The sequence below is a fragment of the Oncorhynchus clarkii genome, chromosome 6 (assembly GCF_045791955.1).
Source record: "Oncorhynchus clarkii lewisi isolate Uvic-CL-2024 chromosome 6, UVic_Ocla_1.0, whole genome shotgun sequence".
In the NCBI taxonomy this organism is placed as follows: Eukaryota; Metazoa; Chordata; class Actinopteri; order Salmoniformes; family Salmonidae; genus Oncorhynchus; species Oncorhynchus clarkii.
This window is the reverse complement of record NC_092152.1, coordinates 23,641,403-23,664,191: the sequence shown is the minus strand read 5'-3', so window position 1 is coordinate 23,664,191 and position 22,789 is coordinate 23,641,403. Positions and strand designations below refer to the sequence as shown.

At 40.2% G+C, this 22,789-nt stretch overlaps 2 protein-coding genes and 1 pseudogene across 2 annotated transcripts; all 3 read left to right on the top strand.

The window, feature by feature from the left end:
* Positions 1–5,667: 5,667 nt before the first annotated feature.
* On the top strand, positions 5,668–7,748 carry LOC139411984 (cytochrome c oxidase subunit 6A1). Its single transcript, XM_071158751.1, has 3 exons — positions 5,668–5,820; positions 7,127–7,275; positions 7,441–7,748. Exons 1-3 carry the CDS (start codon positions 5,718–5,720, stop codon positions 7,528–7,530), a joined length of 342 nt encoding a protein of 113 aa, XP_071014852.1. The 5' UTR covers positions 5,668–5,717; the 3' UTR covers positions 7,531–7,748.
* A 339-nt stretch (positions 7,749–8,087) lies between these two features.
* LOC139412334 (BLOC-3 complex member HPS4-like) lies at positions 8,088–12,647 on the top strand (annotated as a pseudogene).
* A 1,753-nt stretch (positions 12,648–14,400) lies between these two features.
* LOC139411983 (uncharacterized) lies at positions 14,401–15,646 on the top strand. The gene is made up of 3 exons (XM_071158750.1): positions 14,401–14,614; positions 14,849–14,993; positions 15,142–15,646. Exons 1-3 carry the CDS (start codon positions 14,401–14,403, stop codon positions 15,491–15,493), a joined length of 711 nt encoding a protein of 236 aa, XP_071014851.1. The 3' UTR covers positions 15,494–15,646.
* The last annotated feature ends 7,143 nt before the right edge of the window (positions 15,647–22,789 follow it).

Sequence of the window (22,789 nt, the reverse complement as noted above, 5' to 3'; positions counted from 1 at the left end):
CAGTTCCTGGTTTAAATCCAGACCGTATCATATCTGGCCGTGATTGGGAGTCCCATAGGGCGGTGAACAATTGGCCCAGCGCCGTCTGGGTTTGGCCGGGGTAGGCCGTCATTGTAAATAAGAATTTGTTCTTAACTGACTTGCCTAGTTAAATAAAGGTTACATTTTAAAATCAAATGTCAAAAATATTCTGCTCCAACCATTACCCCATTACCACAAACCCGTCCTCCCCGTCCACTTAAGGTGCCACCAACCTTCTGTGCTGTACTCGTCTTTTTGGCCAAAGGGGGGGGGGGGGGGGACACTTCAGAAAAACCCCACCTCAAACTTGCATTTCAAACAGGACGTTTTAAAAATGCTTATAACAATGTCTACCATAGACGTCTCACTGATCTGGAACAATACACAAGGAAATGGAACCTGAGACTCTACAGCTTGCCAGAGGTGGAGAATGAAGATGTGCGAGGAGAGGCTATCCGTATCTGCCAAGAAGTTTTGCCTGCAGAGAAGAACAAAGTTGGTGATACCATCGACGTTGTGCATCGCCTCGGCAAGAAGCAACAGCAACAGCAAAACGATTCAAGACCCAGGGGTATCATCATCCTATTCACTACCAGATTCTACAGGGATGCTGTCTGGAAAGCTGCTAAGAAGAACGCCTTCCTTCAGAGCCATGGTATGCGTTTCGCCGAGCATCTCAGCCCGGAAGACATAGAAAGAAGGAACAAGTTGTGGCCAACGATCAAGATAGCACGAAGTGAGGGGAAGGCTGCTTACTTCGTCGGAGGACGAGGTTTCATCAACGGTTCAGAAATCCATATTCCTCCCTAAAATCTCACCAGAAGGAACAGGTTGATGGTTTCATCCATGGTATTCTCATTTTCCTTATGTGGTTTACCTAACAAGCATCAGGTGACTATTTTACAGGAATACTCAGGTATTTCAATTCATTAGTTTGTTCTTGTATGACCAGAAGACCTATTTTGTTTACAAACTTACGAAGAAGATTGAAAGCTGAATTTATGTTTTATGTATACAGTAACTAAGATAGTGTTTTAAATGGCATACAGGTCTGCTCTGACTTTACACGGTTATTGTTCTATTTAGTTATTAATACTTATTTCCAAAAAAAGGTCTTAGGAACGTTTATATGTAAAACATTTTGTTATTCAATTATTTTATGATCAGTTTTCATATGTACTTAAAATAGTAGGTACCCTTTTATTTAAATTATTATTTGTTGTTTTATTTCTCAGAATAGTTCCTGATTACACTAAAGAGGGTTTTTAGTCTCTCTTACTACAAGAACCCTTGGTTTGGTCTTGAACATAATTTCCAGTTGAGTTGAATTTCAAAGGTTATGGAATAAGCTATTTTCACTTTAAATTGACTTAAATGGTGCAGATCTCGGTTCCTTATCGTTTACGTTCACTGCTCCTACATCTTTGACTCATCCTACTACAGTTTATACTTTTATATAATCTTTGTTGTTTTGTCTTTGTCTATATTATCTCTTAATGCTAGGGGGTTACGAAACAGTGTGAAGCGCAAGGCCTTATTTTTATTTGCTAAACAATTTCGAACAGATTTTTGCTTTTTTCAAGAGTCTCACTCAATTTTGGCTGATGCCAACTTCTGGAGGTCACAGTGGGGCAACGATATTTGGCTTTCCCATGGATCTGAACGCTCCGCTGGTGTCACTACAATGAAAAATACATTTGGTGGTAATATTCTACACTCGGAATATGAACCCTTTGGTCACTTTATTTGTCTTGTGATCAGTTACAATGACATTACACTCATTACTGTCAACTTCTACGGGTACAACACCAAACATGAGAATGATCAGTTACAATGACATTACACTCATTACTGTCAACTTCTACGGGTACAACACCAAACATGAGAATGATCAGTTACTTGAATCTATAGAGAAACATATATTTAATTGGTTATCTAAATTTCCCAATTCGTTATTATTGATAAGAGGGGACTTTAACATTACAATAGATAATTCAACTGATAGATGGCCCCCAGGTAGGCCAACCAATCAGAATTTGGGTTTAATACTTTTTATGGAAAAGTTTGATCTTACTGATATATGGAGAGAGAGGTTTCCGGCTGACAGATCATTCACTTGTAGTAACAAAACAGGCTCCAGACAATCCAGAATAGATTTTTGGCTTATATCCAAATGTATTGATAGTGAGTGTGTTACTACAAATATTTGTACTACTCCCCTCACAGACCATAGGGCCATTTACATTGATATCAAAATATTTACCCCTGATACTAACCGTGGTAGAGCATCCTACTGGAAGCTAAATAGCTCATTATTAAATAATGATATAGTTACATTTGAGGTTAAAGATCTGCTCTCACACTTTTGGGAAAAGGCTTGTGAAGAAAAATCTTATTGCAAGAACTGGGAGCTCTTTAAATTTGAGGTGTCCAAATACCTTAGAAAATATGGTAGTAATCTTGCTAAGACCAGAAGAGCTGAGGAGGAAAAGGTGATCATTAAGATAACTTCCCTTTCTCAGAGGTCCCCAGCTGACCTCTTGGGGGAGGAGAAGATGGAACTAATTGAGTTACAAAATAAACTGGATAATATATATAAATTAAAAGCAGAAGGAGCCTTTATTAGATCTAGGAAAAAATGGATTGAGGAGGGAGAACAGAATTCATCCTATTTCTTTAGACTTGAGAAATTTCACTCTAAAAATAACACTATCCATAAGTTAAACATTGATGGTGTTATTACAGATGACCAAAAATTAATCGCTAAATACTGCAGCAATTTTTACAGAAAATTGTATAGCTCTACGTACTGTCAGGAATCCACATATGTTTTTTTAACTCACTGAATAATGTTCACTCTATCAGTGATATAGAATCTAAACAGTGTGATGAACACATCAAAGTTGAAGAGATTATAGAGTCTATCAAACATCTAAAGAACAATAAATCACCAGGTGTTGATGGAATTACATCAGAATTTTACAAATTATTTTCTGAACAAGTAGCTCCCTTCCTATTTGAAGTCTTTTTAAAGAGTATTAAAAACAATGTTCTCCCTCCTACAATGAGTCAGGGGTTAATAACACTGATACCTAAGCCTAAAAAAGAAGTGCTGCTCATCGATAACTGGCGTCCAATATGTCTTCTTAATAATGACTATAAGATATTAGCCTCACTACTTGCAAAAATAATTAAAGAAGTCCTGGATGCAATCATTGATGAAACACAGTCTAGCTTCATGAGGAACAGACATATTTCTAACAATGTCAGACTAGTATTAGACGTACTTGACTACTCAGACCTAATAACTGAGGATAGCTTCATATTATTTTAAGATTTTTATAAAGCATTTGACACAGTAGAGCATCAGTTTCTCTTCCACTCCCTTGAGAGACTTGGCTTTGGGAATTTTTTCTGTAAGGCTATTAAGACTCTCTATGCAAATGGTAACAGCTCTATCAAATTGAAATATGGCACCTCACCTAGATTTGAGTTAAAGAGAGGAATTAGGCAAGGTTGTCCTATCTCTCCGTACCTGTTTTTATTAATCACCCAACTTCTTGCAAATTCTTTAAATAATAGTCCTGTACGAGGTATTTCCATAGCTGGTAAAGAAAGTATTATAAGCCAGCTGGCTGACGATACTACACTTTTTCTGAAAGACGCTAACCAAATTCCCATATCGATCAATGTGATACAATCCTTTTCCAAAGCGTCTGGTCTATATCTTAACATTAATAAATGTGAACTCATAGCTGTCAAAGATTGTGTGACACCTTCATATTATGGTATTCCAGTAAAAGAAGAACTTACATATTTAGGCATAACCATTACAAAGGATCAGAAGTCTAGAGGCTTACTAAATTTGAACCCTCTTATTAAAAAAAAGGCAGAAGAAGAAACTAAATCAATGGCTACAGAGGGACTTATCTTTAAAAGGTAGAGTCCTAATGACCAAGGCTGAAGGTATCTCTAGACTAACATATGGTGCTCTATCTTTATATCTTGACCGTAAAATAAGCAAGGAGATAGACCAGATGCTTTTCAACTTTCTTTGGAGAAACCGTACCCATTACATTAGGAAAACTGTTGTAATGAACACTTAAGAGAATGGTGGACTGAATTTTCTGGACTTTACTACTTTAAATAATACTTTTAAGATCAATTGGATAAAACAATTCCTAAGAAGACCCACTTCTATCTGGAATTTTATTCCTCATCATGTCTTCTCTACTTTTGGTGGCCTTAACTTCATGTTGTTTTGCAATTATAATATTGACAAAATTCCAGTGAAACTTTCTGCTTTTCATCCGCAGGTTTTCTTGTCATGGTCCTTAATTTATAAACAGATTTTTTCTCCACACAGATATTATATATGGAATAATCGGGATATATTGTATAAAAATACCTCTCTGTTTTTAGAATATTGGTTCCGAAATAATATCCTATTGGTGAGCCAACTGGTAAATGCAGAGGGTCTTTTACTCAGTTATAAAGAATTCTTATCACTTTACAAGGTCCCTGTAACACCTAAAGATTTTGCAATTGTTTTAGATGCCATCCCCTCAGGTGTTGCTATGTTATTCAGGAACATGTCAAGACCTGACCCTCAGAGCCTACCTTCTGTTGACCCTGTTGACTCATCAGTAGGAAAGATTTGTTTCTCTTTTGGTCCATTCAACAACAGAGCGATACAATCCTTGTTTCAGCAGGATGTTGTATCTATACCTTATGTCATGCCTTATTGGAATGGATTTATTGATAATATCTGTTGGAAAAAAGTTTGGATGTTGCCACACACACTTGTTAACAAAATTAAGGAAGTTTCCTTTAAAATTATTCATAAATATTATCCTGCCAACCACTATATGAAGAAGTTTAAGGAAAACATCAACTCAAATTGCTCCTTTTGTAATGACCACCCAGAAACAGTTGTGCATCTTTTTTGGCATTGTATGCATGTAAGAAAACTGTGGCAAGACATTACTAGGTTTATAATTGAACACATTTATGAAGATTTTACACTATTGTGGAGAGATGTACTGTTTGGATTCTTTACATACAATATATACATTTTCGTACCCTACAAAAAGAAATTGAACTGTATTTTAAGACGGTTAAATGCTCTACTAACAAAAAAGCTGTTAGAATTGTAAGTATATGCATGTCCCTTAAGGTCCTTGTGTAATTGTAATGTGATATTGTACCCCCTAGCTCGATTGTCTATTGTTTGTAATCTATGTATGCTTGTGTTCCCTCATGTGCTTTATGTATTGATTTGTTATTAATTTAAAAAATAAATAATAATAATATAAAATAAAAAAAAATGCTAGGATGATGTCATCACCCTGAGGAGGATGAGCGGGCCAATCAGCGGTCTACTTGCGTTCATATTTTTAATGACCGGTATAAGCCCACACCACCATGTTGTTGGGGTAGGCCCACCCCATTCCAATACAAAAAAAGCTTCATTTTTGCATACTTCATTGACATTTTTTGGAAAGAAAAGTATTTCACTCGTATTGTATTGTGTCACTGACATTTTTTGGAAAGAAAATTATTTCACTCGTATTGTATTGTGTTTTACCTCTCTTTCAGATGACCGTTCTAGGTGGCCTGGTTGTTGATTTAAGCAGAGCACGTTTCCCCTACATCACTTCCGTTCATTTGCTGATCGAGTCAGAAAGACAGTGAAAATGGCGGCTTTCGGACGAATTTCTCAAACGCTCCTGCGTTCCTCATTGATCCAGACTCGTCAACTCTCTGCCACAGCGGCCCATGGTCATGCAGAGCAAACAGGTAATGCCACACAAACATTGCTCAAAGGACACGATTTACGAATGACAAAACCATAGCATATTCTTGGAGGACGTGGTACCTCCGTGACCTTGCTAGCTAACGTTAGCGCGAGGCAGCATACAGCTGCTGTATTCGATAACGCTAACTAGCTAGGTTAAATAAATCGACCACATACCTAGCTACACGGGACTCGTTGTCAATTGCTAAATCCCCATTATATCCTAACCAGGTGGCTGGATTAACACAATGTTTGACTAGTTAGCTAACTAGAGTTCATTTGCAGAAGAGACCTTGGCCTCAACATGACTCCCCGTTGAATTAAATGTTAACTACGGTAGTTAATGTTTTTATTTAACTTTTAAATAACTAGATATTTAACGCTAGTTAGCTAGATAACTGTACACCCTATTGCTAGCTTTCAAACCTACCAAACCTCTGTCTAGGTTGTGTTTTGAATGTCCCATCTCAGATGTAGCTAGCCAACGTTAGCGCAGTATGTGAAGGCAATGAAGAAACCAATTATTAAATCAGTTTCACAATTGTGATTAACAATGTCAATGTCATGGAGATCAGTTAGTGAGTTAAAGGCGTTTACTCATTTCGACCATAACTGAGGCCTTCAGGGGTAGCTCTCCTGTTTGCCCTCCATGACCATAGGGGGTGGGAAACCTGTACCTGGAGTGCTGCCAGTACTGCATGACACCTAATTCATCCAATAACCTCTTTACCAACAGTAACTTGCTTAATTCTTCATCTGTTCTCCCAGGTCAGCAAAATGTTAAATCTAAAAGATTAAGTGCTGTGGCACTCAACTGTGTGCAGTAGTTCAAATGTGGTTAAATACTCTACTAAACCTTTTTTTATTTTATTTAACCTTTATTTAACTAGGCAAGTCAGTTAAGAACACATTCTTATTTGCGATGACGGCCTAGGAATAGTGGGTTAACTGCTTTGTTCAGGGGCAGAACATGCATGATCATGGTTTATATTTGTAAAAAAGTATGTGATTGGATTAGCTAAATTAGAGGCTCTTTGGAAATAGAAACTCACCAGTACACACCATGCACCTGTTGCCTTTGACATTGACATGTGCAGAGATTGAGATACTTAGGATCTCAGCATTCAAAGGAAAGTCAAGTTAACGATTTAATATTCCAGTGACCCCAAATTAGCTGTTTTCAACATGTCTGTCACATCGCAATGTATTTAAACAGAACATAAAGGTTAAATGTACTATAACTGGCTTAAGTGTAAATTAAGCCTTTGTTACTTGTCAAACAATGTATATTTTTGTTTTCTTCTCCAGCCAGAACATGGAAGATCCTCTCCTTTGTGGTTGCCCTTCCGGGAGTTGCAGTGTGCATGTTGAACATGTACCTGAAAATGCAGCACCATGCTGCGCACCATGTGGAGCCAGAGTTTGTCCCTTACAGCCATCTTCGCATTCGCAGCAAGGTGTGATAAATTATGGCAAGATCCTAAGTAGTTATTGTTGCGAAACACATTTCTTTGATTATATACTTTTTAGCATTGACTAATTTTGCCTTGAGTATTTACATTTGAATCTGCCCCCTGTTAATTTACTTTGTCATCATGTTAACTTGATTCTTCTCTCACCAGCGTTTCCCTTGGGGAGATGGCAACAAGAGCCTGTTCCACAACCCTGAAGTGAATGCCCTCCCTGATGGCTATGAGGGACGTGACGAGTGATCTCTCCCTCAGACCACCTCACACACTGGGACCAGTCTCTTTCTTCAATTCATTACTGTTACTGGACCACACTCCCCAAACTGTTTACTCCTCTCTATTCTATTATGTCTACCTCTGTGCACCTGCCACAAGGGACCCAAAATCTTAGTTATGTTTTTCTGGACCATTTAACACCATTTCTGCTTAATTTAAATAAAAATAAATAATTATTACCAAAATACGTTGTGTTATTTTTAACTCTCAAATTGACACTATGGTTTTGTTTTTCTCCAAATATGTTAAAGAATAACGAAAGGAGTTTAGAACGTCATGTTTCAGAATGACACTGTTTGACTCCAATTACACCCTACTTTCACATGACTAACTTGTGACTTGCATTACTCTTGCAAACCAGTAGGGGTTTGTCACTAGTTACCACAGCCACAAAGTAGATTGTCTATCCTGAAAATGTAAAACAAATTACATTTGTATTAAAGGTGAGGCATAAGGTTAGCAGTGTGGTTGGGCTTGAAAGGAGATTAAGAGATTGTAGAAATGGGTGGGGTTTAGCCATGATCATGGCTGTGGTAACTGACGACCTGTGAGTAAATCTGTTTTCAATTCAGTTGTAAAATTGTCTGAAACAGTCTTGCAAAGAAGGTTTATGAAATTTAAAAGTTTTCTGCTGAGTTGACTTTAAATGTGTTTCCTTGAAAAACAGGAAGAGTGCGTGAACTTCATTTGGAACAAGATTGTTGGATAAGCTAAATGTCAGCCAGCTGGTAGCTTGCTTGACATGGCACAATCTGCAAAGTGAAATGTTTTCCAGTAATACTTTTGGGCAATTCTGATCAGTTACTATCAAGCAGTCTCCAATTGCCGGCAACAGTTGGTTCAATAGTGAATGCATGGCATATCAACATAAACAGAATGCCTACCTATGCATTTTACCTGGGATCTAACTCAAATTCGACTGAATCCACTCGTATTATTAATCTGTCCTTATAAATGTATGGATGGAGAGGGATAAATGTGGGCAGCCTTTGAGCAAACCAGTACAACCCACTGACAGCTATGGCTGAGATCACTGCCTAACTCAAGGTGGGACTGTCACCTGATCTGAGGTTCTATTCTCCTGTATTTCATTGGGCTTCTGTCCTTAGTCAGCCATTCTATAGTCCCTACTTTTCTATTAGTAGTATTGGTATGGTGTTATGTAATTTTACACTGATTTCTTGGTGATTTGCAAATGCATTAACTTCCTGTGTGATGGGTCAAGGGTGACCCAACAAGAGCTGGAATCTGCTACTTCTATCCTGAAGAGGTAGGGACATCAGAGAAGATGTGTTCCCTAGGCGAGATTATTGATACTAACTGCGTACCAAGAATGATCCCTGTTTTTATGATATCATACCTATATGACGGCCCATAAGACATCTTCAAATGTTTGAGGAAACGCTTCCAGATAAAGTGCAATGGTCTTATTGATACATTCACCCACATCTCGGATGTATAGACCATTGTAATGAGAATGCTCGTCCACTAAACCAGTTAAAATGCCACAGGGTTGTTTAGTGATGTTTTTGTCTCTCCATCCCCTGTGTAGATGTCATAATTACTCTCTATGCTGCTCTCTCTCAGGCCTTAAGCTGTTAAGTGGAAATACCAGACATCAGTATCTGTGACCTCCTCGATCAGCTTTAGTTTTTATAACGGCCCTATCCGGCAGAGTTACCAGGTACAGTCATCTCTAACACTTATCTTAGCTGTGTACAGCAATCTGTCATATCCATGTCAAATCAAATTGTATGTCACATGCGCTGAATACAACAGATGTAGACCTTAGTGAAATGCTTACTTACAAGCGCTTAACCAACAATGCAGTTTAAAAAAGTCTTAATTTCACATTGTGTGTAAATCAAGGATTATTTTTTTTGCTAATGCTAAATATGTCTCCCTCTGATTTGCCTTGCATTTAGATCTACAGTCAGGAAGATTTTGCAGTTCGATGGGCACAGTACCTCTATCACTTACAAGGAGGCTCCACTGAACCCCACCACATCTTCAGTTGCTTGAGCACCATTGACTCTACACATGTAAGTAATAAGGAGTTTGTTGATATATCGATACCTATTTCATTAATCTTTTATGTTCATTAACTTCTGACCTAGCCTGGCAATTATTTCCTTGTTTCATATGTGACATTTTGATTCTCAGATTGACCCACTTCTCCTACTCACGGCTGCCCTAATTCTGCAGGCCTGTCAGCACTGCCCTCTAGTGTTAGCTGGTTATTTATCCAGGGAGGTAAACTGTCTGACCTTTGCAGCACCAAAGGACTGGAATAGTTAACCACAGATTAGAATCAGACACTAACTGTATATATATGTCTCAAAAAACAAGTATTTGCTCCACAGGGTTGACAGCACACAGATGCCCCATAATCTCACAGTGAAAGTCATGGACCATGAAACTGAAACTGAAACGTACAACCAGATAACAGTGGCTGATAATTTAGGTGCTTCTCTCCTTTGAGATTTTAGCAATCATCTTGTGATCATCTTAATTTGTTGAGTTTCCTTCTAAGTTGTGTTGTTGTATTATGCATCACTATCTGAATACAAAAGCTATGCTTTAGATTGTTTTACAAAGTCAGCAGTTTAAGTAACAGGCCTTGACATACATTTTTGCTTATACTTTGCCTTAGGACCAGAGACCCGATGGACTGAGTTCCTCCAGCTCTTCTGGCAGAACTCTTCTATTTAGCGCAGAGACCTCCACCACTGTGTTCCTGACCGCCACTGAACTACAGTATCTGCGCTCCTCTTCTGTGTACAGAGCATCCAGGTACTTCACCCCCCTCAGGAAGAAACCCACCTCCATCCTCCACTGTAGAAACACTTTCCTTCGTAACACTTTATTTGGATAGTCCATCTGTAGATGCTTTACAGACTATCAGTAACAGTTCAACTATCTATCTACTAACCCTAGCTCTAACCCTAACCTTACCAAGCAGTTGCTTATCAACGGATAGTTTGTTGATAGTATGGCCATCTGTAGAGCATCTACAGATGGAAAATCCGGACTATCCAGATGAAGTGTGACCCTTTTCTGGTAAACACTCTTACTCGAGTGAGTTATAATGTGCTCCGTCCTGATATAGTAATCTCAAAGCCAAGTGAAAGTTAGGGTTAGACAAGTTTGGAATGGTTGTAACCCTGAGTATAAATTGTTGAGACTCTTTGTCCTACAGATCCCAATCTACTCCAAGGGAGGTAAAGCGACCCAGGATGTCCTGCCTCCTGTCAAGAACCCTATCTGACACACCGACCACTGATCCATCTGACCCGGACCCCACCCAATATCTCTCCACTACCCTCCACTCCCGGGGTCATCCATATCTGATGAGTTGCTATTTAGCCCAAGTCCTTCATTTGACACTCCTGTTCCTCTCAGCCCCTCACCTATCAAGGTCGCTCCAGAGACCTCTCATCATACCTTGTCCAATGGAAAGCTGTCCCATGAGGTGGAAGAGTGTGTAACAGGAGGTTCGTACGACCACAGTTTTAACGACATAAAGGGTGGGAGCAATGAGTCAGGTCTTGCGGGAGAAGGCAAGTCAATGCAAAACAACGACAGACAATGGACAGAATGGAGGTAGTATTGCACTGGGTGGAGAAAATTCTGCAGCCCACAGGTTCAGCGGTGAGGAGTCTCGAGAGCCTGGCAGTCAGAGGATGGGGAATCCCGGAGATAAGGCGTTTAGGGTGAAGGAACGACAGGGGAGTTAAGTCCAGCAGGTTGCTTGCCCCCCGCCTCCCCCTTGCCCTGTGAGAACTCTACAGATGCCCCTTTGCTCCCCACGGCACTGTACCAGCACAGGGTGAGAGGGCTGGTACTGGCCCTACTGGTAGAGAGACAATTCCAAAGCGACACTGCAGCCACAGAGGAAGTGGTGAGGAACTGTTGGGGTATATGGGAGGGATATGAATGTGTGTTTATGTATGAGTGTTCCACAAGAGATTCCCTTGTCTGGACAACCACATGTTCAACTGTTAGAAAATTAAATAGAATATCTCCACTATTGCCCTACATGTTATTACATCAGTTTGATATTTTGTCAAACCATTAAATCAGCTATCCCCCTGTGGTTTATCCCCAGTATCTCAGCAGCCTGGCATCTTTGAAGGGACTGGAAGCACATCTGAGGACTACTGCTCCGGGGGCCTCTGGCCCTTAGGGACACTACACACTGACTGTATACAGAACATGCTCACAAGTGAGGCTCTAATATTCTCAGAGCTCTCTGAAATGTTGTCAAACCACGGTATATTCCATAGCTCTATTTTTTTTCTAGCTGTCCTATCTGACTTTGACCTTTTTTCCTCTCTCTATTTGTCTGTTGCTTATGATATTTGTGGAACTCAATCTCACAGCGTTGACCTTACCGCTGGAGTGAGTAGTAAACTCAGTGCTTTGCAGTAGCTGATTGGGATGTTTTGGGACATTTTGTGGGGCTGTGGTGCCTTGTGAAAATGTGTTTTAGCTGATTGTGGAATCTTGGGGAATTTGTAGTACTTAGTGGTGATTTAAGTTAGTAAGATGCTGTATAGTGTATATACCACCTCTGTCTTTTACTTTCAGGATCATCCATGTTTGTGTGGTATTTGTAATGAGTGCCTATGCTGTGTCCCTGCAGGCAACCTGTCTGGTAGGCCAGGGGGAGCCCAGGACCGTTCTTTTGTGAGAGCCACATCGCTGCTCCACTTGCATTTCTCTCACACTGAAGCTCTGCAGGAGGCTATTGTCAGGTCAGTATGACTGGCAGGGGGCTCTCTCAACATGCATTACTCCTCCTCAAGTCAGATGATGGGGGAGGGGGAACAGGCCATCGTTTATGCAGTTTGTATTATCTTAAGATAAATCCCTGTTCCCATTGAGTTGTAATGTGTCTTACGTAATACAGGAGTGCGGGTGCAGCTGTGTACGGGACCCGCAGTGTGGCCCAGGAGACGTACTTCCTGCAGCAAGGCGGAGCGGTGAGAAACTCTGGCATTCCCGACCACCAGGACAATGCTTTCTCTCTGCCTAGCAAGGCCCGACACAGGTTACTGAAGCACAGGGTTAACCTGCTCTGACTGACTGTGACAAGGAGTTCCACCAGAACCACTGTCTACTCAGTCACTTCTCTGAATATGCTTCTCTCTAAATTCATTTCAAACAATGAACTTACACTGAACATTTTTCTAAGATAAACACTGTGTAAAGAGTTTTAGGAAGTTAAACGATTTACAAGAACCTTGGTCAAGTCCTATACTGTGTTGTATTGATGTGCAGAGGACCATGATCTCTGTCAACACTGCAAAGGCATTTTGCACAATATATAATGAAATTCCAAACATGACATATGAGCTTGTGCATATGTTGTGTAACAAATATTCAATGTACAAACATCATGAAGACATCATGGCTGCCGGGTTTCCTAATCACTGTAATCCTTTTCATTTGGATAAAGATAATCAGCTACCCGTGAATCCTTCACCACCACCCACAATGTATTTAAAAAAAATAGTTATTATGTTGTACCTAATGACATACCTACCGTATGTAGGAAAAACGTATTGTATATAATTACAGATATCATGTCATATTGTTTGTGTAATATTCTGTCCTGAGAATGTACTCTTGGGTTTTCATTGTAGAGTTGATTTTGACCACCTCTGAAATCAGACCAAAAGCCATTGAATACACTAAATGTGATACTCTCTGATTAATGGGGCACATGAATCATTTGCCAATAATATTCCGTAAGGTTCTTTACAAAGATTGACTATGTTTGTAACAACAACAAAAATAATGAATGGCTGATTCTTAACACATAAAAAATGCCTTGGTCATAAGGCAAGCATTTTCCTTCCAAGCATTGCAAATACATTCATTCAAATATGATTATTTACAACATATTCACTCTAAATTAACACCGATGTATGGACCTTGTCTTGTCTAAATGAGCTGCACATTGTACTCTAAACTACAGGGGCCATCGTGGTCCCTATAGTGCCATAACGATAGTAGTACTGTAGCAACAGGCACACAGCTCAAGCTAAGCATAAATACGGCGCCCACAGTACTTTACAAACCCTAAAGTACGAACACTGTTATCATGGTAATTATATTGCTTTGGGTGAAGGGGACGAACAATGCCTAAATGTACGTTTTCATGAAATGTAAGATAGCTGGACTGTCTACGTACGTAAATATATAAAAATAGAAAGTAACATCGGTTTCTGTTCCTAGTGTCCTGGAAATAAGTAGTCTCGAAAACCCAACCCTAAGCCGTAATCACTGTTGCCTATGGTTGGGTTTTCGAGACTATCAAATGAGACCTTTCTTGATGGTCCAAATATAGTGTAATTAGGGTCATTAGATACGCGGTAGCTGAATTTGAATGACTGGAGTCGGTGTTTTCGGAGTGCCTTATTATGCAAACTCATTTTATTGGTCAGTGGGGTGCAAATGGGTAGTTAGGGGCACGAACAAAACAGGGGGGTGGAGAAACAGAATTAAAATTCTAAGTGGCAGAATGCCCCATTGTCAGTGGAGGGGCATACCCTATAAACCACGCAGATAAGCGGTCTTTTTCAGATACACCGCACCACTGGACGGAGCTGGTACAACTACGGACCCATCACCATGGCTTCTACCACATGCTCTTGGATTGCCTTAATGTTCTTATCTGTGTCTACTAATTTCATTGGAGTACAGTGTCGCGCGGTGCAGGAGATACTGTCAAAGTCCTCCGCTTTTCAGGATGGTCCCAATACTTTACCCACAGATATCTTGAGACGATGGCGACGGGAGAGCGATGAGACGCAGCGGCAACATTGCGCAATGTTGTCAGCGCCTTGGATGGAAACCAGCGCGTACCCGATGGAATTGGCACTGCTACATCGTCTCCGGGTGCGTTCAATGGCTCAAGGAGGTTTACGGCGCACAGTCTTTCCTGAGCAACCACTATTTCATTTTGTCAGACGCGTCTATCATTGCTGCCAGTTAGGTTTTCATTGCCGAGGCGTCAAAGGGATTCAGGGCAGTATCAGTGGAGGTAAGAATCTAAATCCAGTCATTTGAAGTAGCTTCTTAGCAATTTATTAAGCCTACTCTTGGACTAAATTTGTATCTAGGCCTACTGTAGAGAATCTCCATTTTAAAGTGCCCTTAGACTTGGTTTTATATAATATATAAATTATTCTACTCAGGAATGGGGCCACTGTCACATTCTCAGTAGTGCTTATTTCATTTAGGCCTTACAGTATTTTGTTGATCTTTCCCACCCTAGATACAGATTTGGAGTTCCTTCTCAGTCAGGATGTTCTGTCAGTGACAGTCATGAGAGCTGAGATTCATCTCTATGTGTTGAATCCTCAACACCTGAACATAGAGCCTGTTCTTCCATACATGGCAAAACGCAAGCTTCCCACACGGTAAGAGTCCTGGTTGACATGATGGCACACTCACTTAGCTGTCATACCTCAACTTTTTATATAACTTTATTCCATATCTATGGAAACTGAAAGTTGTAATTCTTAGGCTAAAGTACTGTGGGTCCTGTCTTAACCTTTTATTCCACAGATACAGTTTTGGGTCAAGGGAGAATGTCCTGGAGCTTCGAGTGGATCTGCTGTTCCTATTCCAAGGTCTTCAGGAGGCAGCTGGTGGTGTCAGAGGGGAGCCAAGTCTGGTTGACATGCGGAAAGTGGGGGAGCTTTCAAGCGGGGGTCCACGAGAAAGGCCAGTAGCTCCATGGTCTCTGCAGGACACCAATGCTGATCTGTTAGGGGAGGGGGTGGGCCCCCTGCTGATGGCCATGGAGCTGGGCCTGGCCCTGGCCCTGAATTGTGACAGGGGGGGAGTGGAGGTGTCTTGTGAGCACAATGGAGTCCACCTATTACACTCTCCATTCATTGCTCTCTCCTACAGATAAAGATGACACAAGCCAGTATTGTACACACCATCACATTTTACCTTGTGATGCTCCATAACCCCATCTCCATGTTGTCTCGAATGTCCTCAAGTCTATGAAGCTGCATTTATCTCTTGGTGGGCAACATGTCAACTTTTATTATTGATATGTGAAGGAAGTGGATCGGATGTCTTAACTACATAACTTTTGCAATAACCCTTTGCAAAATTAAACATTGTCTTTAATGTTGTGATGCAAAATATATTTTTTATATACATAATACCCCAACGTGTATGTGGTTCTGTGCACTTCAGAAAATGCTTGAATATATTAACTTATCCGTGTTGTGTTTTGTAAGAAAGAAATACATTTGTAAAGATGTAAATAGTGTATATTATCACATATGTTTATTGGAAAATTGTTTTGGGTTTTCCTTTACTGAAATGCAATTTATTAAATTTGTGAGACTATGGGTGATGTGTCAGTGTCATTTTGTTGTTGCATTAACCAAAAGCGGTTCATAAAGGAGTAAAGTCCTTTACAATGTATCTTGTTTCTTATGTATTCTTATGTATTCTTATGTATCTGTTTCTCTTGTTTTCAAGTTACAGGTGGGGGTTTCCTCTCTCAGCCGAAAGTCTACCAGATCAAAATAACAACCTTGTCTTGCTAGGCTTTACAACTTCTGACAGTTGGTGTGAGAAACGTGGTGCAGAAAAACTCCACCTGGACCACACTATCATCAGAAACCAACAACTAGCAAATACTGTGCATCTGTGCTGAGTTGCTGACACTTTCTTGTCCACCGTGTCTTGTTTGGCACACTTTGTACAAAATAATAATAAAATGCAGTACTACAGGATATTTCTTAACGTAGCTCTTTATTAGCTAGCTACAACTTGCATGTTCACTTATCTCCAACCATGATCAACTGACCATGATCTAACCATCTGGGTGGTCTTAACTAGAGGTCTACCGATTAATCGGAATGGCCGATTAATTCGTGCCGATTTCAAGTTTTCATAACAATCGGAAATCGGTATTTTTGGACGCCGATATTGCAGATTAAAAAATATATATTCTTTTTTACAACTTTATTTAACGAGGCAAGTCAGTTAAGAACACATTCTTATTTTCAATGACTGCCTAGGAACGGTGGATTAACTGTCTTGTTCAGGGGCAGAACGACAGATTTTTACCATGTCAGCTCAGGGATTCAATCTTGCAACCTTACTGTTAACTAGTCCAACGCTCTAACCACCTGCCTCACGAGGAGCCTGCCTGTTACGCAAATGCAGTAAGAAGCCAAGGTAAGTTGCTAGCTAGCATTAAACTTATCTTATAAAAAACAATCAATCAATCATAATCACTAGTTATGGTTGATGGTTGATGATATTACTGGTTTATCTAGCGTGTCCTGCGTTGCATATAATCGGTGCGGTGCGCATTCGCGAAAAAGGACTGTCATTGCTCCATGTACCTAACCATAAACATCAATGCCTTTCTTAAAATCAATACACAGAAGTATATATTTTTAAACCTGCATATTTAGCTAAAAGAAAGGTTAGCAAGCAATATTAACCATGTGAAATTGTGTCACTAACATTGAAGGTTGTGCAATGTAACAGCAATATTTAGACTTGGGGATGCCATCCGTTAGATAAAATATGGAACGGTTCCATATTTCACTGATAGAATAAACGTTTTGTTTTCGAAATGATAGTTTCCGGATTCGACCATATTAATGACCTAAGGCTCATATTTCTGTGTGTTATTATGTTATAATTAAGTCTATGATTTGATAGAGCAGTCTGACTGAGCGATGGTAGGCACCAGCAGGCTCATAAGCATTCATTCAAACAGCACTTTCATGCGTTTTGCCAGCAGCTCTTCGCAATGCTTCAAGAATTGCGCTGTTTATGACTTCAAGCCTATCAACTCCCGAGATTAGGCTGGTGTAACCAATGTGAAATGTCTAGCTAGTTAGTGGGGTGCGCGCTAATAGCGTTTCAAACATCACTCCCTCTGAGACTTGGAGTAGTTGTTCCCCTTGCTTTGCATGGGTAACGCTGCTTCGAGGGTGGCTGTTGTCGATGTGTTCCTGGTTCAAGCCCTTTCCGGCGAGGAAAGGGATGGAAGCTATACTGTTACACTGGCAATACTAAAGTGCCTATAAGAACACCCAATAGTCAAAGGTATATGAAATACAAATCGTAAAGAGAGAAATAGTCCTATAATTCCTACAATAACTACAACCTAAAACTTCTTACCTGGGAATATTGAAGACTCATGTTAAAAGGCACCATCAGCTGTCATGTTCTCATGTTCTGAGCAAGGAACTTAAACGTTAGCTTTCTTACATGGCACATATTGCACTTTTACTTTCTTCTCCAACACTTTGTTTTTGCATTATTTAAACCAAAATGAACATGTTTCATTATTTATTTGAGGCTAAATTGATTTTAGTGATGTATTATATTACATTTTAAAAAAGTGTTCATTCAGTTTTGTTGTAATTGTCATTATTACAAAAAAAATTGTTTTAATCGGCCTCGGCTTTTTTTGGTCCTCCAATAATCGGTATCAGCGTTGAAAAATCATAGCACAGTATGATACGGCGGTAAAATGCATCCAATTATAATTCAGTATGTTTACACATATGAATATTACACATGGTCTGGCTAATAAACGGTTATGACAATAAAGAAAAAACACTTGTCAATTTAAACTACATTTCAGTCAATGGGCAAAACAATGCAACAATCGAGTTAAACATGTAAATGGTATTACAGTAGTAATTTATTCTATTGGGAGAAGCCAAGCAAAAGGTTGTCTGTACTCGCGCGCCTCACAGCATGCATCTGCACCACAGTACAATTATTTTGGTAAACGTAAGCGATGGGTTTATCATGAAGTCAATTAATCTTAAACCACACCACCCGTGAGTTGTCATTCGTTAAATTACACAACACAATTACACAATTCATACATCTATCTTCATTGACATTTGTGGAACGAGAAGGTGCAACTGAAATCCAGGTAAAATATCTCGTATTCACAAGTCTGAAGTTCTCTCTTCTGTCGCCTACAGATCACACTTTCATCACAGATATTTCCTGTGTGAAATTTGCGTATCAGATCGAAGTAATCTGTCACTGGTTCATCTACAGCCAAAATCTGCAGCCAAAATAGCAGTGTCTCGAGTGCACGGTGACCATGGCGCTGCACTGTCCAGCCTTGGTTTCTCAGGTATTGATTCATGGAATTAGTCCAGATTGTGTTAGACAATGTGATTGATCACTTAAGAAAAATATGCAATAGCATACACTTGAAAGGGGGTTGTAGCCCACTATGCTAGGCTTGTAGAACTACCTAGGTTTACGATCGCATTTTAGATTAATGTCAGAGATTAACGTTATAGCCTGACATTAGATGTGTGATATTGTGGTACAAACTACTACTGTTCTGTCTCTAAACAAGCCAATTAGCCCCAAATAACTACACTCATAAAATTAATTTTAGAAAAAAAATTATGTGAAATATCAGAATGCCCACACGGGAATTGTGTTCCTGTACTGTCAGAAAAGCCACTGAAGACTCGTCTGGTCTGCTTTGCCCTTCATCAACAGTCTAGAGAATCGAGGGGAAAGAGCAGTGGTGTAAAGTACTTAAGGGAAACTACTTTAAAGTACTACTTAAGTAGTTTTTTGGGGTATCTGTACTTTACTATTTATATTTTTTGACAACTTTTACATTTACTCCACTACATTCCCGAAGAAAATAATGTACTTTATATTTCTTACATTTTCCCTGACACCCAAAAGTACTTGTTACATTTTGAATGCTTAGCAGGACAGGAATATTGTCTAATTCACACACTTAGCAAGAGAATATACCTAGTCATCCCAACTGCCTCTGATCTGGCAGACTCACTAACCACAAATGCTTAGTTTGTAAATTATGTCTGAGTGTTGAACTGCGCCCCTTTCTATCCATAAATAATCATAATTTAAAAAATAAAATTGTATTGTCTGATTTGCTCAATATAGTAGATATTTTTGCAAGTGTGTTAATAATAACACACTGAAATATCACATTTACATAAGTATTCAGACCCTTTACTCAGTACTTTGTTGAAGCATCTTTGGCAGTGATTACAGCCTTAAGTCTTCTTGGGTATGATGCTATAAGCTTGTCACACCTGTATTTGGGGAGTTTCTCCCATTCTTCTCTGCAGATTCTCTCAAGCTCTGTCAGGTTGGCTGGGGAGTGTCGCTGCACAGCTATTTTCAAGGCTCTCCTGAGATGTTCGATTGGGTTCAAGTCCGGGCTCTGGCAGTGCCACTCAAGGACATTCAGGGACTTGTCCCAAAGCCACTCCTGCGTTGTCTTGGCTCTGCGCTTAGGGTCGTTGTCTTGTTGGAAGGTGAACCTTCACCCCAGTCTGAGGTCCTGAGCAGGTTTTCATCAAGGATCTTGCTCTGTTCATCTTTTCCTCGATCCTGACTAGTCTCCCAGTCCCTGCCGCTGAAAAACATCCCCACCACATGATGTTGCCACCACCATGCTTCACCGTAGGGATGGTGCCAGGTTTCCACCAGACGTGACTCTTAGCATTCAGGCCAAAGAGTTCAATCTTCGTTTCATCAGACTAGAGAATCTTGTTTGTCATGGTCTGAGAATCCTTTAGGTGCCTTTTGGCAAACTCCAAGTGGACTGTCATGTGCATTTTACTGAGGAGTGGCTTCAGTCTGGCCGCTACCATAAAGGCCAGATTGGTGGAGTGCTGCATAGATGGTTGTCCTGGAAGGTTCTCCCATCTCCACAGAAGAACTCTGGAGCTCTGTCAGAGTGACCGTCGTGTTCTTGGTCACCTCCCTGACCAAGGCCAATCTCCCCCAATTTCTCAGTTTGGCCGGTCCGGCCAGCTCTAGGAGCTCTTGGTGGTTCCAAACTTCTTCCATTTAAGAATGATGGCGGCTACTGTGTTCTTGGGGACCTTCAATGCTGCAAACATTTTTGGTACCCCTTCCCAGATTTGTGCCTCGGCACAATCCTGTTTCTGAGCTCTACGGACAATTCCTTTTACCTCATGGCTTGGTTTTTGCTCTGACATGCACTGTCAACTGTGGGACCTTGTGTAGACAGGTGGGTGCCTTTCCAAATCATGTTCAATCAATTTAATTTATCACAGGTTGACTCCAATCAAGCTGTAGAAACATCTCAAGGATGATCAATGGGAACAGGTTGCACCTGAGCTCAATTTCGAGTCTCATAGCAAAGGGTCTGAATACTTATGTAAATAAGTTAGTTCTGTTTTTTATGTTATAAATTAGCATACATTTCTAGACCTGGTTTCACTTTGTCATTATGGGGTATTGTGCGTAGAATAAGGCTGTAATATAACAAAATGGGGAAAAGTCAAGGGGTCTGAATACTTTCCCATGGCCCTGTATCAGTGGAGGCTACTGAGGGGAGGACGGCTCAAAATAATGGCTGGAACGGAGAAACCATGTATTGAATACCAAGTGACCCTAACCCTAAACTGACTCTATTGCTACTTGCAGTGAATCTCATCTGAGGGAAGCCACCGTAAATCCCAAGACACTACAGGTAGGTCTGATACTGGGCTGATACTGGGATCCTGACAGAATAGCTCCTGCTGCTTCAATGCAGCTCTTGTAGTGTGGATGCAGCTCAGTTTGCAGCGAATTAAAACAAAGCAAATAAAATATGGGACAAATGGAATGTACATAAATAGTTAGTTCTGTTATGTTTGTAATTAATACACAATGTCACTTCTGCTCTTTTGTATACATTTTTAAAGCAAGATAATAGCCTTCACAATGGGATTCGATAAACTATTAGAATCCGTTGCTATATCAAAGGTGTGATAACCTGACGCTTCGATTTCGGAGATCATTACAGCCTAAATTACATTCTTTTCATCCTCACTATGCAAACAAAGATGATTTCTGTAACAATTTAGCTGTTTAGAGAGTTTTGTTGAGCTAAAAAGATGCAAACAGTACTTCAAACAACTTTTGGGTACCTTGTTAACATTTCAACATGAAATCCATGTCTTAAACGTTGCTACGTTTCAGGAAAGGCGCCGGAGAAGAAGGCAGATGTTTTACGTGTCCCCAACCAATTGTGTTTTTTTGTTCGTTTATTTGCGTTTTTTGTCACTTATTTTTTTAACTTATTTTGTACATAATGTTGCCGCTACCATCTCTTATGACTGGAAATAACTTCTGAACATCAGGACTGTGATTACTCACCACGGACTGGCAGAATCCTTTTTTGCCTTTAACGAGTCTGATGAGCCCGACACAAATGATATACTGCTTTCTCGGGAACAGGCCCAGATCCTTGTGATTTGCATGAAGAGGAGGTGGAGAAAAAAGGTTCAAGAGGGCGGGCAACCTTCTGAAAATTCATAGGCGATCAAATAAACCCTCACTTCCTTCCATTCTGCTAGCAAACGTGCAATCTTTGGAGAATAAAATCGATGACCTACGAGCAAGATTAAACTACCAACAGGACATTCAAAACTGTAATCTTATGCTTCACGGAGTCGTGTCTGAACGACGACACTATCAACATACAGCTGGCTGGTTATACGCTGTACCGGCAGGATAGAACAGCTGTGTCTTGTAAGACAAGGGGTGGCGGACTATGTATTTTTGTAAATAACAGCTAAATAACAGCTGGTGCACGATATCGAGCTATATCGAGGTAGAGTATCTCATGATAAGCTGTAGACCACACTATCTACCTAGAGAGTTATCATCTGTGTTTTTCGTAGCTGTTTACATACCACCACAGTCAGAGGCTGGCACTAAGACAGCATTAAATTAGCTGTATTCCGCCATAAGCAAACAAGAAAACGCTCACCCAGAGGCGGCGCTCCTAGTAGCCTGGGGACTATAATGCAGGGAAACTTAAATCCATTTTACCAAATTTCCACCAGTATGTTAAATGTGCAACCAGAGAAAAAACCAACTCTGGACCACCTTTACTCCACACACAGAGATGCATACAAAGCTCTACAGCACCCTCCATTTGGCAAATCTGACCATAATTATATCCTCCCGATTCCAGCTGACAAGAAAACATTTAAGCAGGAAGCAGCAGTGACTAGAGCAATAAAAAAAGTGGTCAGAAGCAGCTGATGCTAAGCTACAGGACTGTTTTGCTAGCACAGACTGGAATATGTTCCGGGATTCCTCCGATGGCATTGAGGAGTACACCACATCAGTCACTGGCTTCATCAATAAGTGCATCGATGACGTTGTCCCCACAGTGACCGTACAC